This window comes from Salvelinus alpinus, chromosome 7, assembly GCF_045679555.1.
Source record: "Salvelinus alpinus chromosome 7, SLU_Salpinus.1, whole genome shotgun sequence".
Classification (NCBI taxonomy): Eukaryota; Metazoa; Chordata; class Actinopteri; order Salmoniformes; family Salmonidae; genus Salvelinus; species Salvelinus alpinus.
Genome location: NC_092092.1, coordinates 34,022,554 through 34,037,633, shown reverse-complemented (window position 1 = coordinate 34,037,633; position 15,080 = coordinate 34,022,554). Strand labels below are relative to the sequence as shown.

General features: G+C 45.6%; 1 protein-coding gene across 1 annotated transcript in view; it reads right to left on the bottom strand.

The window, feature by feature from the left end:
• Window positions 1–3,006: 3,006 nt before the first annotated feature.
• The window catches only part of LOC139580854 (neurotrypsin-like), a 44,887-nt gene continuing 32,813 nt past the window's right edge, over window positions 3,007–15,080 (bottom strand). The window contains exons 3-14 of the mRNA XM_071409920.1: window positions 14,431–14,673; window positions 11,486–11,624; window positions 11,076–11,254; window positions 10,825–10,972; window positions 10,516–10,694; window positions 10,297–10,438; window positions 9,845–10,068; window positions 9,588–9,729; window positions 7,513–7,800; window positions 7,303–7,425; window positions 6,812–7,083; window positions 3,007–6,630 (exon numbers count right to left, since the gene is read on the bottom strand). Coding sequence (XP_071266021.1) covers window positions 5,993–6,630; window positions 6,812–7,083; window positions 7,303–7,425; window positions 7,513–7,800; window positions 9,588–9,729; window positions 9,845–10,068; window positions 10,297–10,438; window positions 10,516–10,694; window positions 10,825–10,972; window positions 11,076–11,254; window positions 11,486–11,624; window positions 14,431–14,673 — 2,717 coding nt within the window. The 3' untranslated portion in view covers window positions 3,007–5,992. The remainder of the gene's footprint in view (window positions 6,631–6,811; window positions 7,084–7,302; window positions 7,426–7,512; window positions 7,801–9,587; window positions 9,730–9,844; window positions 10,069–10,296; window positions 10,439–10,515; window positions 10,695–10,824; window positions 10,973–11,075; window positions 11,255–11,485; window positions 11,625–14,430; window positions 14,674–15,080) is intronic.

The window sequence follows — 15,080 nt, the reverse complement described above, 5'->3', positions numbered from 1 at the left end:
TCAGACACTCCAGGTAGGACTTTAGGGCTTTGCACCTTGTTGCAAACGTCACAGGACACTTCTCCAGGCTTGGCAAGGCTTTGGTCCGGGCTATAGGGAGCTTTCAATTACACTTATACTGACTTCCTGAACTGAGCAGCAATCTCAGCAAAGCAAGTATTTCCACTGAGATCAGGACCCGGTTTCCCAAAAGCATATTAAGTCTATGTTCATCTTAGAACCAAAGGATGGTTTTAACGACAAACTTAGTTTTAAGATGCTTTTGGGAAACAGGGCCCATGGTCTCTTGTTTGAAGGCCACTTACACAGTGGAGACTGGCACAAGTCAGTATCCACTAAAACAGGCCTTGCAGAAGTTGTGTCCACATGTGGTGACTGGTGACAAGTGGTGACTGGCTCAGCGAACACATCCAGACAAATAGAGCACTGGAACTGATATTCAGACAGGAGACTGCTGGAGGACGTCATTTCTGCTGTGCAGGTTATGACCGTTGCAATAAATGTTACATAGTCCACCTTTTTAACATCCAATATATCAGGATCCCTTGGTTGCTGAGAAACAGTCACTGGTGTAGGCTCTACTACCATCGCGTCTTCAGCTCTACTCGCTCCTTCCACTCTTCTCACCGCCTCCAGATAGGCGACACGCTGGACAGCCCTTACTTGTGCCACCTCTGTCTTTTTTACCCTAACAGTGCAATCTGGAAATGTGTGTGCATGTTCGCAGCCACAATTGCAATATCTAACCTCCACTGGCATTCGATTCTCTTCCTGTCTGTATACACTTGACATGTCCAAATCTTTTGCATATATGGCACTGAAGGGGTTTGTGCACGGAGGCTCTTACAGGCTATCTCATTTAGCCCAACATGAGAAGGGAGAGACTCTGCATACAGTTGAAGTGGGAAGTTTACATACACAGGTTGGAGTCATTAAAACTCATTTTTCAACCACTCCACAAATTTCTTGTTAACAAACTATAGTTTTGGCAAGTCGGTTTGGACATCTACTTTGTGCATGACACAAGTCATTTTTCTAACAATTCGTTACAGATGTATTATTTCACTTATAATTTACTGTATCATAATTCCAGTGGGTTAGAAGTTTACATACACTAAGTTGACTGTGCCTTTAAACAGCTTGGAAAATTCCAGAAAATTATGTCATGGCTTTAGAAGCTTCTGATAGGCTAATTGACATAATTTGAGTTAATTGTACCTGTGGATGTATTTCAAGGCATACCTTCAAAGAAAAAAAGTTGTAGACCTCCACAACTCCAAACGCCTGAAGGTACCACGTTCATCTGTACAAACAATAGTACGCAAGTATAAACACCATGGGACCACGCAGCCGTCATACCGCACAGGAAGGAGAAGCGTTCTGTCTCCTAGAGATGAACATACTTTGGTGTGAAAAGTGCAAATCAATCACAGAACAACAGCAAAGGACCTTGTGAAGATGCTGGAGGAAACAGGTACAAAAGTATCTATATCCACAGTAAAACGAGTCCTATATCCTATATCAACAAGGAAGAAGCCACTGCTCCAAATCCACAATAAAAAAGCCAGACTACGGTTTGTAACTGCACATGAAGACACAGATTGTACTTTTTGGAGAAATGTCCTCTGGTCTGATGAAACAAAAATATAACTGTTTGGCCATAATGACTATCGTTATGTTTGTAGGAAAAAGGGGGCCGCTTGCAAGCCGAAGAACACCATCCCAAACATGAAGCACAGGGGTGGCAGCATCATGTTGTGGGGGTGCTTTGCTGCATGAGGGACTGGGGCACTTCACAAAATAGATGGCATCATGAGGTAGGAAAATTATGTGGATATATTGAAGCAACATCTCAAGAGATCAGTCAGGAAGTTAAAGCTTGGTCGCAAATGAGTCTTCCAAATGGACAATGACCCCAAGCATACTTCCAAAGTTGTGGCAAAATGGCTTAAGACAACAAATTCAAGGTATTGGAGTGTCTATCACAAAGCCCTGACCTCAATCCTATAGAAATGTTGTGGGCAGAACTGAAAAAGTGTGTGCGAGCAAGGAGGCCTACAAACCTGACTCAGTTACACCAGCTCTGTCAGGAGGAATGGGCCACAATTCACCCAACTTATTGTGGGAAGCTTGTGGAATGCTACCCGAAACGTTTGACCCAAGTTAAACATTTTAATGGCAATGCTACCAAATACTAATTGAGTGTATGCAATCTTCTGATCCACTGGGAATGTGATAAAATAAATACTGAAATAAATCATTCTCTCTACTATTATTCTGACATTTCACATTCTTAAAATAAAGTGGTGATCCTAACTGACCTAAGACAGGGAATTTTTACTCTGATTAAATGTCAGGAATTGTGAAAAAACTGAGTTTAAATGTATTTGGCTAAGGTGTATGTAAACTTCCGATTTCAACTGTACATGGATAACATTAATTTATTCACTCTATCTACCATACGGGTCAGTCAGCTTAGGTGTTACATCTTCACATTTTATAGGCCGGCCCAGAGAGAACCCCCTTTATACGCGCTCTGCTTTGAAGAGCCATACACAAAACATTCCACTCATATATCTTCTTGACGCCCAATGTATGATTCTTCTGCTCCGCAGACACACATAAAATCAAAATAAGCCCACTTCTTGTGACCCTCACTGACGCCACGTCACCCAATGCATCAATGACATTTAACTAGACTTCATAAGGATCTCCCAGTTTACATTGGTCCAAAACCATCACTCTAAAAAACGACTAAAAACGAGTCTAGGGGTTTCCTATTTTCCACCACAACTTTACTTCTCGTTTCCTTTCTTTTTCGCCACTGTAACCCACTCATTCACACTTTTAGCTAATTGGTGTCACTCAACTCCTGCTCTTAAAGGGACAGTTTCCCCCCCAGGTGTTACTATGAGGTAAGGAACAGTACAGCCACATACAGCTCAACACAGGACCTAGCCATCAAGCAGCTGTTTTATTAAAGAAAAGTCCACATCGAGACCAACACAGGACCTGCTCTCTTTTAATAGTCCACCATGTTTCAGTACAGAGACAGACCCGTCAGAGGAACACACAGATGCTGTAAGACAGTTTTACATTTCTACTGGGTCAGACTCTTCACAGCGTTAAACAGAGACATAAATCCTCTGGCCGGGATTCAATCAAACCCACAAAAGCATTGTTTACGCAGTGTCTGCGTTTACAAACTACTGCTGCCTATGTGCGCACACACACTGTGTACAGTATGCAATGCGGGTTTGGTGGAATATGTCCAGCTATGGAAATATTTACATTGACTTAATATGATTCTCTGGACAGTGTTTTATTCAAACATCAGGGAGGAGTTTCATGAAACGATTCTATAGTATACACCACATCATGTTACTGGATAGGTAGGCGTCTGTAGAGGATTCACAAAAGAGGATAGGAGCATTTCCTGTTTGAGAGAAACAATTAGTTATAGAATACAATATGCTACACAACACCAGAGCACAGCACACGATTGAGGAGGTCCATCCAGTAAAAAAACAAAAACAGAAAACAATCATGGTCATATACTGTCTGGGGTTGGGAGCTATTGTCCCTAACCACTGCTTCTGGGTCATATCTTTTTGTATCCTCCCTAATGGCTAAGCTTTGGAGTTGGCTAATCTGATCCTAGATCTGTGGTTAGGGACAACCTCTCCCTCAAGCGTACGATAAATTATGGCTCTGAATATACGACAATATAGCCGTCTACTGGTTAGATCACACACATTCGCTCAGAGAACAGAGACAGGAACATTCAACTACAGGAAGTCTAACTGTTTGGCCATCGGAATAAGACAATAATTAATGCAACACACAAACAATCAGAACTATTTACAGGCAATGTTAACAACTAGAACAGTTCAGGGAGATCAGTAGAAAATAATGAATATGATCCATCTATCCCTTGGCTCTATGGCTTTGACAGGAGAGAGAAGAACATAGTACATTTAGGAACAGAACAGAGTAGAGTACAGTAGCATAGAATTGTATTGTCCTTTTTTTGTGATGTTGCAGTGCGGTTGAGAGGCACAGCGTATGCCACAGTGCAGAATCCCTGGAGCAATGTGATCTAACAGTAAAGTGTCTTGCTCAAGGGCACAGCGGCAGATGCAATCTGGGAACAGGAACCATTAAGCTCAGGTTACTGGCCCACACTTCAAGGCTAACTGCTGTCCCCCAAAGAGTCCGGCTTTAAGCCCCCAAGAATGTCCAGTTTATTTGAAAGGAGAGAGAAGAGTTGTCCAGTTCACATTCGAAAGAAGAGAAAGTCCAGTCCATTTCCAAGGTAAATGAAATAGCATCTTCAGAAATACAACCGTGGTATTAGATAGTCCAGAACAGCATTTTTTTTTACCACTGGTTAAGGAATAACCGATCAGTCTGGATGGACTTTACATTTAAGTAGGGCATCACAAGACCAATCATAAAAAAGCCAACCCCACTGTCAGAGAAAAGACATGTTGTCTAGCTACACATGATCAATACAGCATCCCACCTCCCCTCCACACACACACATATGGCACCCATACCCGCACACACACACCCCACACCTAGCGTAACACACACACACCACAGCTAGCGTAACACACACACTCTACAGCTAGCGTAACACACACACCCCACAGCTAGCGTAACACACACACCCCACAGCTAGCGTAACACACACACCCCACAGCTAGCGTAACACACCCCCCACAGCTAGCGTAACACACACCCCACAGCTAGCGTAACACACACACCCCACAGCTAGCGTAACACACACACCCCACAGCTAGCGTAACACACACCCCACAGCTAGCGTAACACACACACCCCACAGCTAGTGTAACACACACACCCCACAGCTAGCGTAACACACACACCCACAGCTAGCGTAACACACACACCCCACAACTAACTTAACACACACACACCCCACAGCTAGCGTAACACACACCCCACAGCTAGCGTAACACACACACCCCACAGCTAGTGTAACACACACACCCCACAGCTAGCGTAACACACACACCACAGCTAGTGTAACACACACACCACACAACAAACATAACACACACACCACAGCTAGCGTAACACACACACCCCACAACTAACTTAACACACACACCCCCACAGCTAGCGTAACACACACACCACAGCTAGCGTAACACACACACCCCACAACAAACATAACACACACACCACAGCTAGCTTAACACACACACAGCTAGTGTAACACACACACCCCACAGCTAATGTAACACACACCCCACAACTAACTTAACACACACACACCACAGCTAGCGTAACACACACTCTCACACACACACACACACACACACACACACACACACACACACACACACACACACACACACACACACACACACACACACACACACACACACACACACACACACACACACACACACACACCACAACTAACATAACACACACACACCACAGCTAACGTAACACACACACCCCCACAGCTAGCGTAACACACACCACAGCTAGCGTACCACACACACCCCACAGCTAGCGTAACACACACACCCCACAGCTAGCATAACACACACACCCCACAGCTAGCATAACACCCACCACAGCTAGCATAACACACACACCACAGCTAGCGTAACACACCCCACAGCTAGCGTAACACACACACACACACACACACACACACACACACACACACACACACACACACACACACACACACACACACACACACACACACACACCACAGCTATGATAATTATCAGACAGAGTTGACATGAATATTAGAGGTTTACATCGTCTGGGTCAGGAGGGAGAGGGAGAGGAGGATCTCTCCTCTTCTCTTGTTGTCTTTTTCCTCTTTCTCCTCCTCCTTCTTTTCCAACATGTCCTCCTCCTCTTCCTCCATTATCATCCATTCTTCCTCCTCTTCCTCGGAAAGTCACATGGCACAGCCGGTGAGCCAATGGCGTGTCCTCGATCAGACCAGGGCGTTTGTGTGGGTGACAGCTTCGCGGGTCTGGGAGTGTTTATCGTGAGTGTGTGTATGTGCATGCTGATTGTGTGTGTGTTTGAGCTCATTGTGAGTGTTGCTTTGCAGATCGTGAGTGTGACTGTGTTTATGCTCATTGTGATCGTGTGTATGGATATTGTTGTGCTGTGTGTGTATGAATTGATCATCAGTGTGTGTGCTCTGCTCTTGGGAATGTGTGTGTTGCAGCTCGTCATAAACGTATGTGAGTATGCTCCGCTCCTCCGTGTGTGTGAGCTCCTCGTGCTCCTGACTGTGTGTGTTCTGCTCCCGCTGTTGCGTGTGTGTGTGTGTGACCTCCTCGATCCAGCGCCGGAACCGGCCGACCCGTGTGTAGAGTGCCGGGGTTGAGGGGTCGCTGCAACCGTAACCCCCGGAGACAATCCCGGTCAACACCCATCGTCCCCCGTCTCCCTGGCACACCAGCCCGCCACCCCAGTTGCCTTGGCAACCGTTGTTCTTGTGGAGACGGCGTGTGTCAGGGGGGCTGCCGGCACATAGCGTGCCGTGGGAAGAGTAACCATCCCCATAACGCTTCTTACACTGCCATGATGACAGGAGGGGTACCCAGGACTGTAGCACAGCATCTGTGAAGGGACAAGGGGAGTGGTTGGAGGAAGAGTAAGAGATTGTGAGCGAATGGAGAGACTGGATGTACAGTAGGAAGGAAGGAGAGAGAAAAAAGTTGGCAATGCTAAACCACAAATCAATGTCCTCAGAGGTTGTAGTTGAGAGATCAGAGTTGAGGGAGTGGAAGGTGAGGCATACCTGGGCCGTCCCAGCCTGCGGTAACCGCAGCGATGCAGGAGGAGGGGGTCTTGCCACCCGCAGTGTCCGGGGTGGGGAGGCAGGCAGCATTGGTGTGGGGGTCAAAAGTCAAACAGTGACCCTTGGGGCTGGGCACCCTCAGCATGGCCAGGTCATGACCCCCAGGGCCCTGATCTGACCTGAACTTCCTGTGGACCACCACTTTCTCCAGGGTCAGAGTTCGGTCAGAACCCCCGACACGCACAACGTACTGGGACGGGTCAATACCAAACCTAGAGGATGAAGGGATGGGGATGGAGCGAGAGAGAGAGCGAGAGAGCGAGAGAGAGAGAGACGAAGGAGAGATAGGGGAGTGAGTTTTTTAAAAAGGTGTACAGATAATTGGATGGGGAGAAATGTAGGCAGAGAAAGAAGACGTGAGCAACAAAAACTAGTGAGCAAACAAATGTCAGGAAAAGAGCGGAGAAAAGACAAAGGAGAAGTGCTCTCACCTGGTGAAGCAGTGAGCGGAGGCGAGGGCCCAGCAGGGAGAGATCAGAGTACCGCTGCAAATAGGGTGGCCATCTTTCCCCTCAGAACCCAACCACACTGACACCTGCCACGGCCATGACGTGCTAGAGGAGAGGGGTAGATGTGTGTATGTGTTCTCATGTATGATATACTGTACTGCACATCTGAACCGTAGGTAAAGCTTCTCTTACCCGAGTATATTCTCTCCTCCTCCTCCCACTCCACTCTTCCTCTCGTTCCCTTCCTCCACAACCTTCCTCACTCCACAGGCGCGCTCACTTGGCCTGACTTGGCCCTCTGTTGCCTGGGGGGCGGGGTCACAGCTCACCGCTGCATCCTCTCTCTGTCTGCAGCCCTCAGGGCTCCGGCCCAGAGATGGACACTCCCCCAGGAAGTCCTCCTTCCCCCTACACCTCACCTGGTCTAGGTGGACGGGACCCTTTCCCCGACCGAACCCACCCACCACTACCGCATGACCACTGAGGGAGATGGGGAGGAGAAAGGGTGGGAATGTGAGGATGAAAGACAGAGATAATTGATAAGAAACATTGAAAATGCTGGATAGACTGAATATACACAATTACTTCAACACACATACAGTTGAAGTCAGAAGTTTACATACACTTAGGTTGGAGTCATTCAAACTTGTTTTTCAACCACTCCACAAATGTCTTGTTAACAAACTATAGTTTCGGCAAGTCGGTTTGGACATCTACTTGTGCATGACACAAGTAATTTTTCCAACAATTGTTTACAGACAGATTATTTCACTTATAATTCACTGTATCACAATTCCAGTGGGTTAGAAGTTTACATACACTAAGTTGACTGTGCCTTTCAACAGCATGGAAAATTCCAGAAAATTATGTCATGGCTTTAGAAGCTTCTGATAGGCTAATTGACATCATTTGAGTCAATTGTACCTGTAGATGTATTTCAAGGACTACCTTCAAACTCAGTGCCTCCTTGCTTGACATCATGGAAAAATCAAAAGAAATCAGCCAAGACCTCAGAAAATAAATTGTAGACCTCCAAAAGTCTGGTTCATCCTTGGGAGCAATTTCCAAACGCCTGAAGGTACCACGTTCATCTGTACAAACAATAGTACGCAAGTATAAACACCATGGGACCACGCAGCCGTCATACCGCTCAGGAAGGAGACACGTTCTGTCTCCTAGAAAGGAACGTACTTTGGTGGAAAAGTGCAAATCAATCCCAGAACATCAGCAAAGGACCTTGTAAAGATGCTGGAGGAAACAGGTAAAAAAGTATCTATATCTACAGTAAAACGAGTCCTATACCGACATAACCTGAAAGGCCGCTCAGCAAGGAAGAAGCCACTGCTCCAAAACCACCATAAACTACGGTTTGCAACTGCACATGGGGACAAAGATCATACTTTTTGAAGAAATGTCCTCTGGTCTGATGAAACAAAAATAGAACTGTTTGGCCATAATGACCATCATTATGTTTGGAGGAAAAAGGGGGAGGCTTGCAGCCGAAGAACACCATCCTAACCGTGAAGCACGAGGGTGGCAGCATCATGTTGTGGTGGTGCTTTGCTGCAGGAGGGACTGGGGCACTTCACAAAATAGATGGCATCACGAGGCAGGAAAATTCTGTGGATATATCGATACAGCATCTCAAGACATCAGTCAGGAAGTTAAAGCTTGGTCGCAAATGGGTCTTCCAAATGGACAATGACCCCAAGCATACTTCCAAAGTTGTGGCAAAAGGGCTTAAGGACAACAAAGTCAAGGTATTGGAGTGTCTATCACAAAGCCCTGACCTCAATCCTATAGAAAATGTGTGGGTAGAACTGAAAAAAGCGTGTGCGAGCAAGGAGGCCTACTAACCTGATTCAGTTACACCAGCTCTGTCAGGAGGAATGGGCCAGAATTCACCCAACTTATTGTGGGAAGCTTGTGGAAGGCTACCCGAAACATTTGACTCAAGTTAAACAATTTAAAGGCAATGCTACCAAATACAAAATTGAGTGTACGTAAACTTCTGACCCACTGGGAATGCAATGAAAGAAATAAAAGCTGAAATAAATCACTCTCTCTACTATTATTCTGACATTTCACGTTCTTAAAATAAAGTGGTGATCCTAACTGACCTAAGACAGGGAATTTCTACTAGGATTAAATGTCAGGAATAGTGAAAAACTGAATTTAAATGTATTTGGCTGAAGTGTATGTAAACTTCCCACTCCAACTGTAGGTCTGGTCTGTGCACACCAAAGCACACAGACACACACACTCACCTGTGGCCCAGCTGTCTGCAGACCACAGCAGCGTTCAGGTTACTCCAGCCTGAGTCACAGATACTTCCCCAGTCTCCATGGAGATACACCTCCACACGACCTTCCTTATGGCTACCACCCCCTACCAGACGCACCAGGGGACCTGCAACACACAGACATGATAAAAATCACATATTTCTTTGAAAGCATACTTGTTCAAAGTAATAGCCCCCGAAAAAAAGGGCTGGATGGAAGTTTGTACATATTGTCAGGCTCACCTGTGGCAGGTGCAACAGCCGGGACCTCATTGGTCTCTTCTTCTTTCGCTCCGGCTCTGCAACGGATGCCCACGTCCTCTCCATGGGAACAGTCGCTACGGCCCCATATGCCATGGCGACAGTCCAGCAGGGACGACTCCGTTCCCTCACAACGAACATCGTCCAATAGGATGAGCCCAGAACCCTCGCCAAACGTTCTGTCAGCCATCACGTCAGCATGTCCCCTAGAGGTGGACCACGAAATTACTTCAACTTAAAGGTGCAACTTGGTAGTTGTTGATTACCATAAAGCTCCGACATTTATGATGATGTCATATCACTGAGTCTACCTTTAAAACATGAACAGAGACTTCCTAGTTACAGGAATCAACAACAATGAAATTCAACACTGGCACTATTGTCTCTTCCAAGTGTGGTCATGTCTGCAAAGGAAAGTACACACACCCACACACCTGTATCCGAGCTGTCGACAGACCACCTGTGCGTGTTGTTGAGTCCAGTGGTCGTCGCACACCGTACCCCAGTCCCCAGAGTGAAACACCTCCACACGGCCCTCCCATGGACTGTCTCCTCCTACCAACCGGACCACACCGTCTGGAACATACACACACAGTCATTTGTGTGCATGTTATATCTGTTTTCAGAATGTGTGTGTGTGTGTGTTTGTGTACCTGTGTAGGGGCTGCAGGACACCCCAGCATCTTCCATATGGTCACAGTTGTGTTGTTCCCAGTCTCCATGAAGACACTGGTCCAAGAAGAGTTCATTTCCTGTACATCTTACAGCGTCCAATTGAATGGGACCTGAGCCCTGTCCAAAGTGGGCCCATGACCAGGCCTTCGCCACACCCCTAAACACATGGGTACATCAATGTGTCAAAACCACAATAATGACTCTTCCTCGAGCTGAGTATAAATGCTACTACAGATTCCCTCTGTCTCCTCATTCTCTCTTGTATGCGCGTAAACACACACACTCACCCGAAGCCCAGCTGTCGACAGACCACCTCTGCATCTCTGTCGTCCCATTGGTCATCGCAGACAGAGCCCCACCTACCGCCATGGAACACCTCAACACGCCCCTCAAAGTCTTCCTCTCCTCCAACCAATCGTAGAGGAGGACCACTGCCTAGGGGAGGACACAATGACCCAATATGGATGCTAAATAGGGTCAAGACGTAACAATATGCACTTTCTTTCCTTCTCTCTAGCTCCTGATGCTTTCTACTGACCTTTTGGTGGAGCACACACCACCCCTGCCTCGTTTCCATGGCTACAATCCCCGGTAACAAATGTCCTGCTCCGGCATTGGCTGATGGAGCTCTCATCACCACGGCAACCCAGCCGCTCATAGTGGAAGAGACCGGAGCCCGAGCCGAACCGGGAGTGCTGCAACGCTGTGCCGATCTCACTAAGGACACACACACACACACACACACACACACACACACACACACACACACACACACACACACACACACACACACACACACACACACACACACACACACACACACACACACACACACACACACACACACAATCTTACAGATGAAATGGAAATGCTGCAATACTACAATGCCGATCTTGATGAGGAGGCGCGCTCAAACATATACACTCCTACCACACACATCCCTCTTACCCCAGTCCCAGCTGTCTGCAGATCACACTGGCATCTCTGTCTGTCCAATGAGAGTCACACACTGCCCCCCACTGGCCATTCAGGTACACCTCCACACGTCCACTTCCTGACGATGTCCCGCCCATCAGCCGAGCTGCACCTAGGAGCGGAAGAGATGGACAGGTACATCAGCCAATCAACAATCTGGAAGAAAGACACATGACAGGTATCTCATCAAATCCAAATATTATGTACAAATGATTTGCTATTTGTCATATATGGTGCATTCGGAAAGTTTAAAAACCCCTTCAACTTTTTCACATTTTGTTACATTACAGCCTTATTCTAAATTTGATTAAATCGTTTTTTCCCCTCATCAATTTACACACAATAACCCATAATGACAAAGCAAAAATATGTTTTTATAAACATTTACTAATTTATTAAATATAATAAACTGAAATATCACATGTACATAATTCAGACCCTTTACTCAGTACTTTGTTGAAGCACCTTTGGCATCAATTACAACCGTGAGTCTTCTTGAGGGCGTTTCTCCCATTCTTCTCTGCAGATCCTCTCAAGCTCTGTCAGGTTGGATGGGGAGCATCGCTGCACAACTATTTTCAGGTCTCTCCAGAGATCGGGTTTGAACTCAGGCTGGGCCACTAAAAGACATTCAGACACTTGTCCCGAAGCCACTCCAGCGTTGTCTTGGCTGTTTGCTTAGGGTCGTTGTCCTGTTGGAAGATGAACCTTCGCCCCAGTCTGAAGTCCTGAGCGCTCTGGAGCAGAATTTCATCAAGGATCTCTCTGTACTTTGCTCCATTCATCTTTCCCTCGATCCTGAATAGTCTCCCAGTCCCTGCCGCTGAAAAACATGATGCTGCCACCACCATGCTTCACCGTAGGGATGGTATAGGCCAGGTGATGAGCGGTGCCTGGTTTACTCCAGACATGACGCTTGGCATTCAGGCCAAAGAGTTCAATCTTGGTTTCATCAGACCAGAGAATCTTGTTTATCATGGTGTGAGAGTCCTTTAGGTGACCTTTGGTTTCATCAGACCAGAGAATCTTGTTTCTCATAGTGTGGTAGTCCTTTAGGTGACTTTTGGCAAACTCCAAGCGGGCTGTCATGTGCCTTTTACTGAGGAGTGGCTTCCATCTGGCCACTCTACCATAAAGGCCTGATAGGTGGCGTGCTGCAGAGATGGTTGTCCTTCTGGATGGTTCTCCCATCTCCACAGAGGAACTCTGGAGCTCTGTTAGAGTGACCATCGGGTTCAAATCAAATCAAATTGTATTGGTCCCATACACGCGATTAGCAGATGTTATTCTGGGTGTAGCGAAATGCTTGTGCTTCTAGCTCCAACAGTGCAGTAATATCTAACAAGTAATATCTAACAAATTACACAACATATACCCAATACACACACATCTAAGTAGGAATTAATTAAGACTTTATACTTATGGACGAGCGATCTCAGAGTGGACTAAGATACAGTAGAATAGTATAGAACACAGTATATACATATGAGATGAGTAATGCAAGATATGTAAACATTATTAAGTGACTGAGATACCGTTGAATAGTATAGAAAACAGTATATACACATGAGATGAGTAATGCCAGATATGTAAACATTATTAAGTGACTAAGATATCGTAGAATAGTATAGAATACAGTATATACATATGAGATAAGTAATGCAAGATATGTAAACATTAAGTGACTAAGATACCGTAAAATAGTATAGAATACAGTGTATACATTTGAGATGAGTAATGCCAGATATGTAAACATCTCCCTGACCAATACCCTCTCCCCCGATTGCTCAGTTTGACCGGGCGGTCAGCTCTAAGAAGAGTCTTGGTGGTTCCAAACTTCTTCCATTTAAGAATGATGGAGGCCACTGTGTTTTTGGGGACCTTCATTGCTGCAGAAATGTTTTGGTACTCTACCCCAGATCTGTGCCTTAACATAATCCTGTTTTGTTTTGTCATTATGTGGTATTGTGTGTAAATTGATGAGGAAAAATTTCATTTATTCAATTTTAGAACAAGGCTGTAACGTAACAAAATGTGAAACAAGTGAAGGGGTCTGAATACTTTCCGAATGCACAATATATTTACACTTAGTGTACAAAACATTAAAAACACCTGCTCTTTCCATGACATAGACTGCCCAGGTGAATCCAGGTGAAAGCTATCATCCCTTATTGATGTCACATTAAATCCACTTCAATCCATGTAGATGAAGGGGAGGAGACAGGTTAAACAATTTAGGTTAGACAATTGAGACATGGATTGTGTATGTGTGCCATTCAGAGGGTGAATGGGTAAGACAAAAGGTTTAAATCCCTTTGAACAGGGTAAGGTAGTAGGTGCCAGGCACACTGGTTTGAGTGTGTCAAGAACTGCAACGCTGCTGGGTTTTTCATGCTCAACAGTTTCCCGTGTGTATTAAGAATGGACCACCACCCAAAGGACACCTTGCAGAGTGTGTTCTGACGAATTGAGGCTGTTCTGAGGGCAAAAAGGGGGGGTGCAACTCAATATTAGGAAGGTGTTCTTAATGTTTTGTATATATATACACAGTACCAGGAATACGTTTGGACACACCTACTCAATCCAGGGTTTTTCTTTATTTTTATTATTTTCTACATTGTAGAACAATAATGAAGATATATAAACTATGCAAAGCTGTCATCAAGGCAAAGGGTGGATACTTTGAAGAATCTCCAAATATAAAATATATTTTGATTTGTTTAACACTTTTTTGGTTACATGATTCCATATGTGTAATTTCATAGTTTTGACAATGTAGAGAATAGTAAAATAGTTTAAAAAAAAAGAAAAACCCTGGAATGAGTAGGTGTGTCCAAACTTTTGACTGGTACTGTATATACACACAAACTACTGCATTTATTTAATATGCCTATTTCACATATGTGCTGTCGACCTACCCTGGTGGCAGTCGCAGTAGGACCAGCCGATGGCCCCAGAAGTCTGTCTGAAGAAGCACCAGGGGTTGGACTCTCTGTCAGGGTTACGACAGTAGCTGTGCTCCCCAAGGCCTCGGCCAGGGTACTGCAGCACGTAGTCTGGAAACTCTGTCCACCGCAGGCAGGGGGCGCCAGAGTCCGTCTGAGACACAGAGCCGTTATAGTAACCCAGCTCTGTAAAACCCTCCGAACAGGAGAGAGGGGCTGAAGAGAGAGAGAGAGAGAGAGAGAGAGAGAGAGAGAGAGAGAGAGAGAGCGAGAAAGAGAGAGAATGGAAGAGAGAGAGAGGATAATGTTAGTAACCCAGCTTTGAAAAACCCTTGGAACAGGAGCAAGGAGCTTGGAGGAGAGATAGAGAAAGACAGTTATGGATGGTGAGAAAAGGGACAATGTTACAGTAGAGCTGTAAACCCTTCATAGCAGGGCAGTGGACCCGGAGAGAGAGGGAGAGAGAGGGAGAGAGGAGGAGATGGAGAGTCCTTATTCAAAATGGGAAACCGCCTTGCTTCTCCGATATTCATGTACAGACAGTTACACGACGTATTAATATGCACTTTCCGATGACACAGCAGGGGACCTCTGTAATACAGTTACTCAACTGATCCATGTTA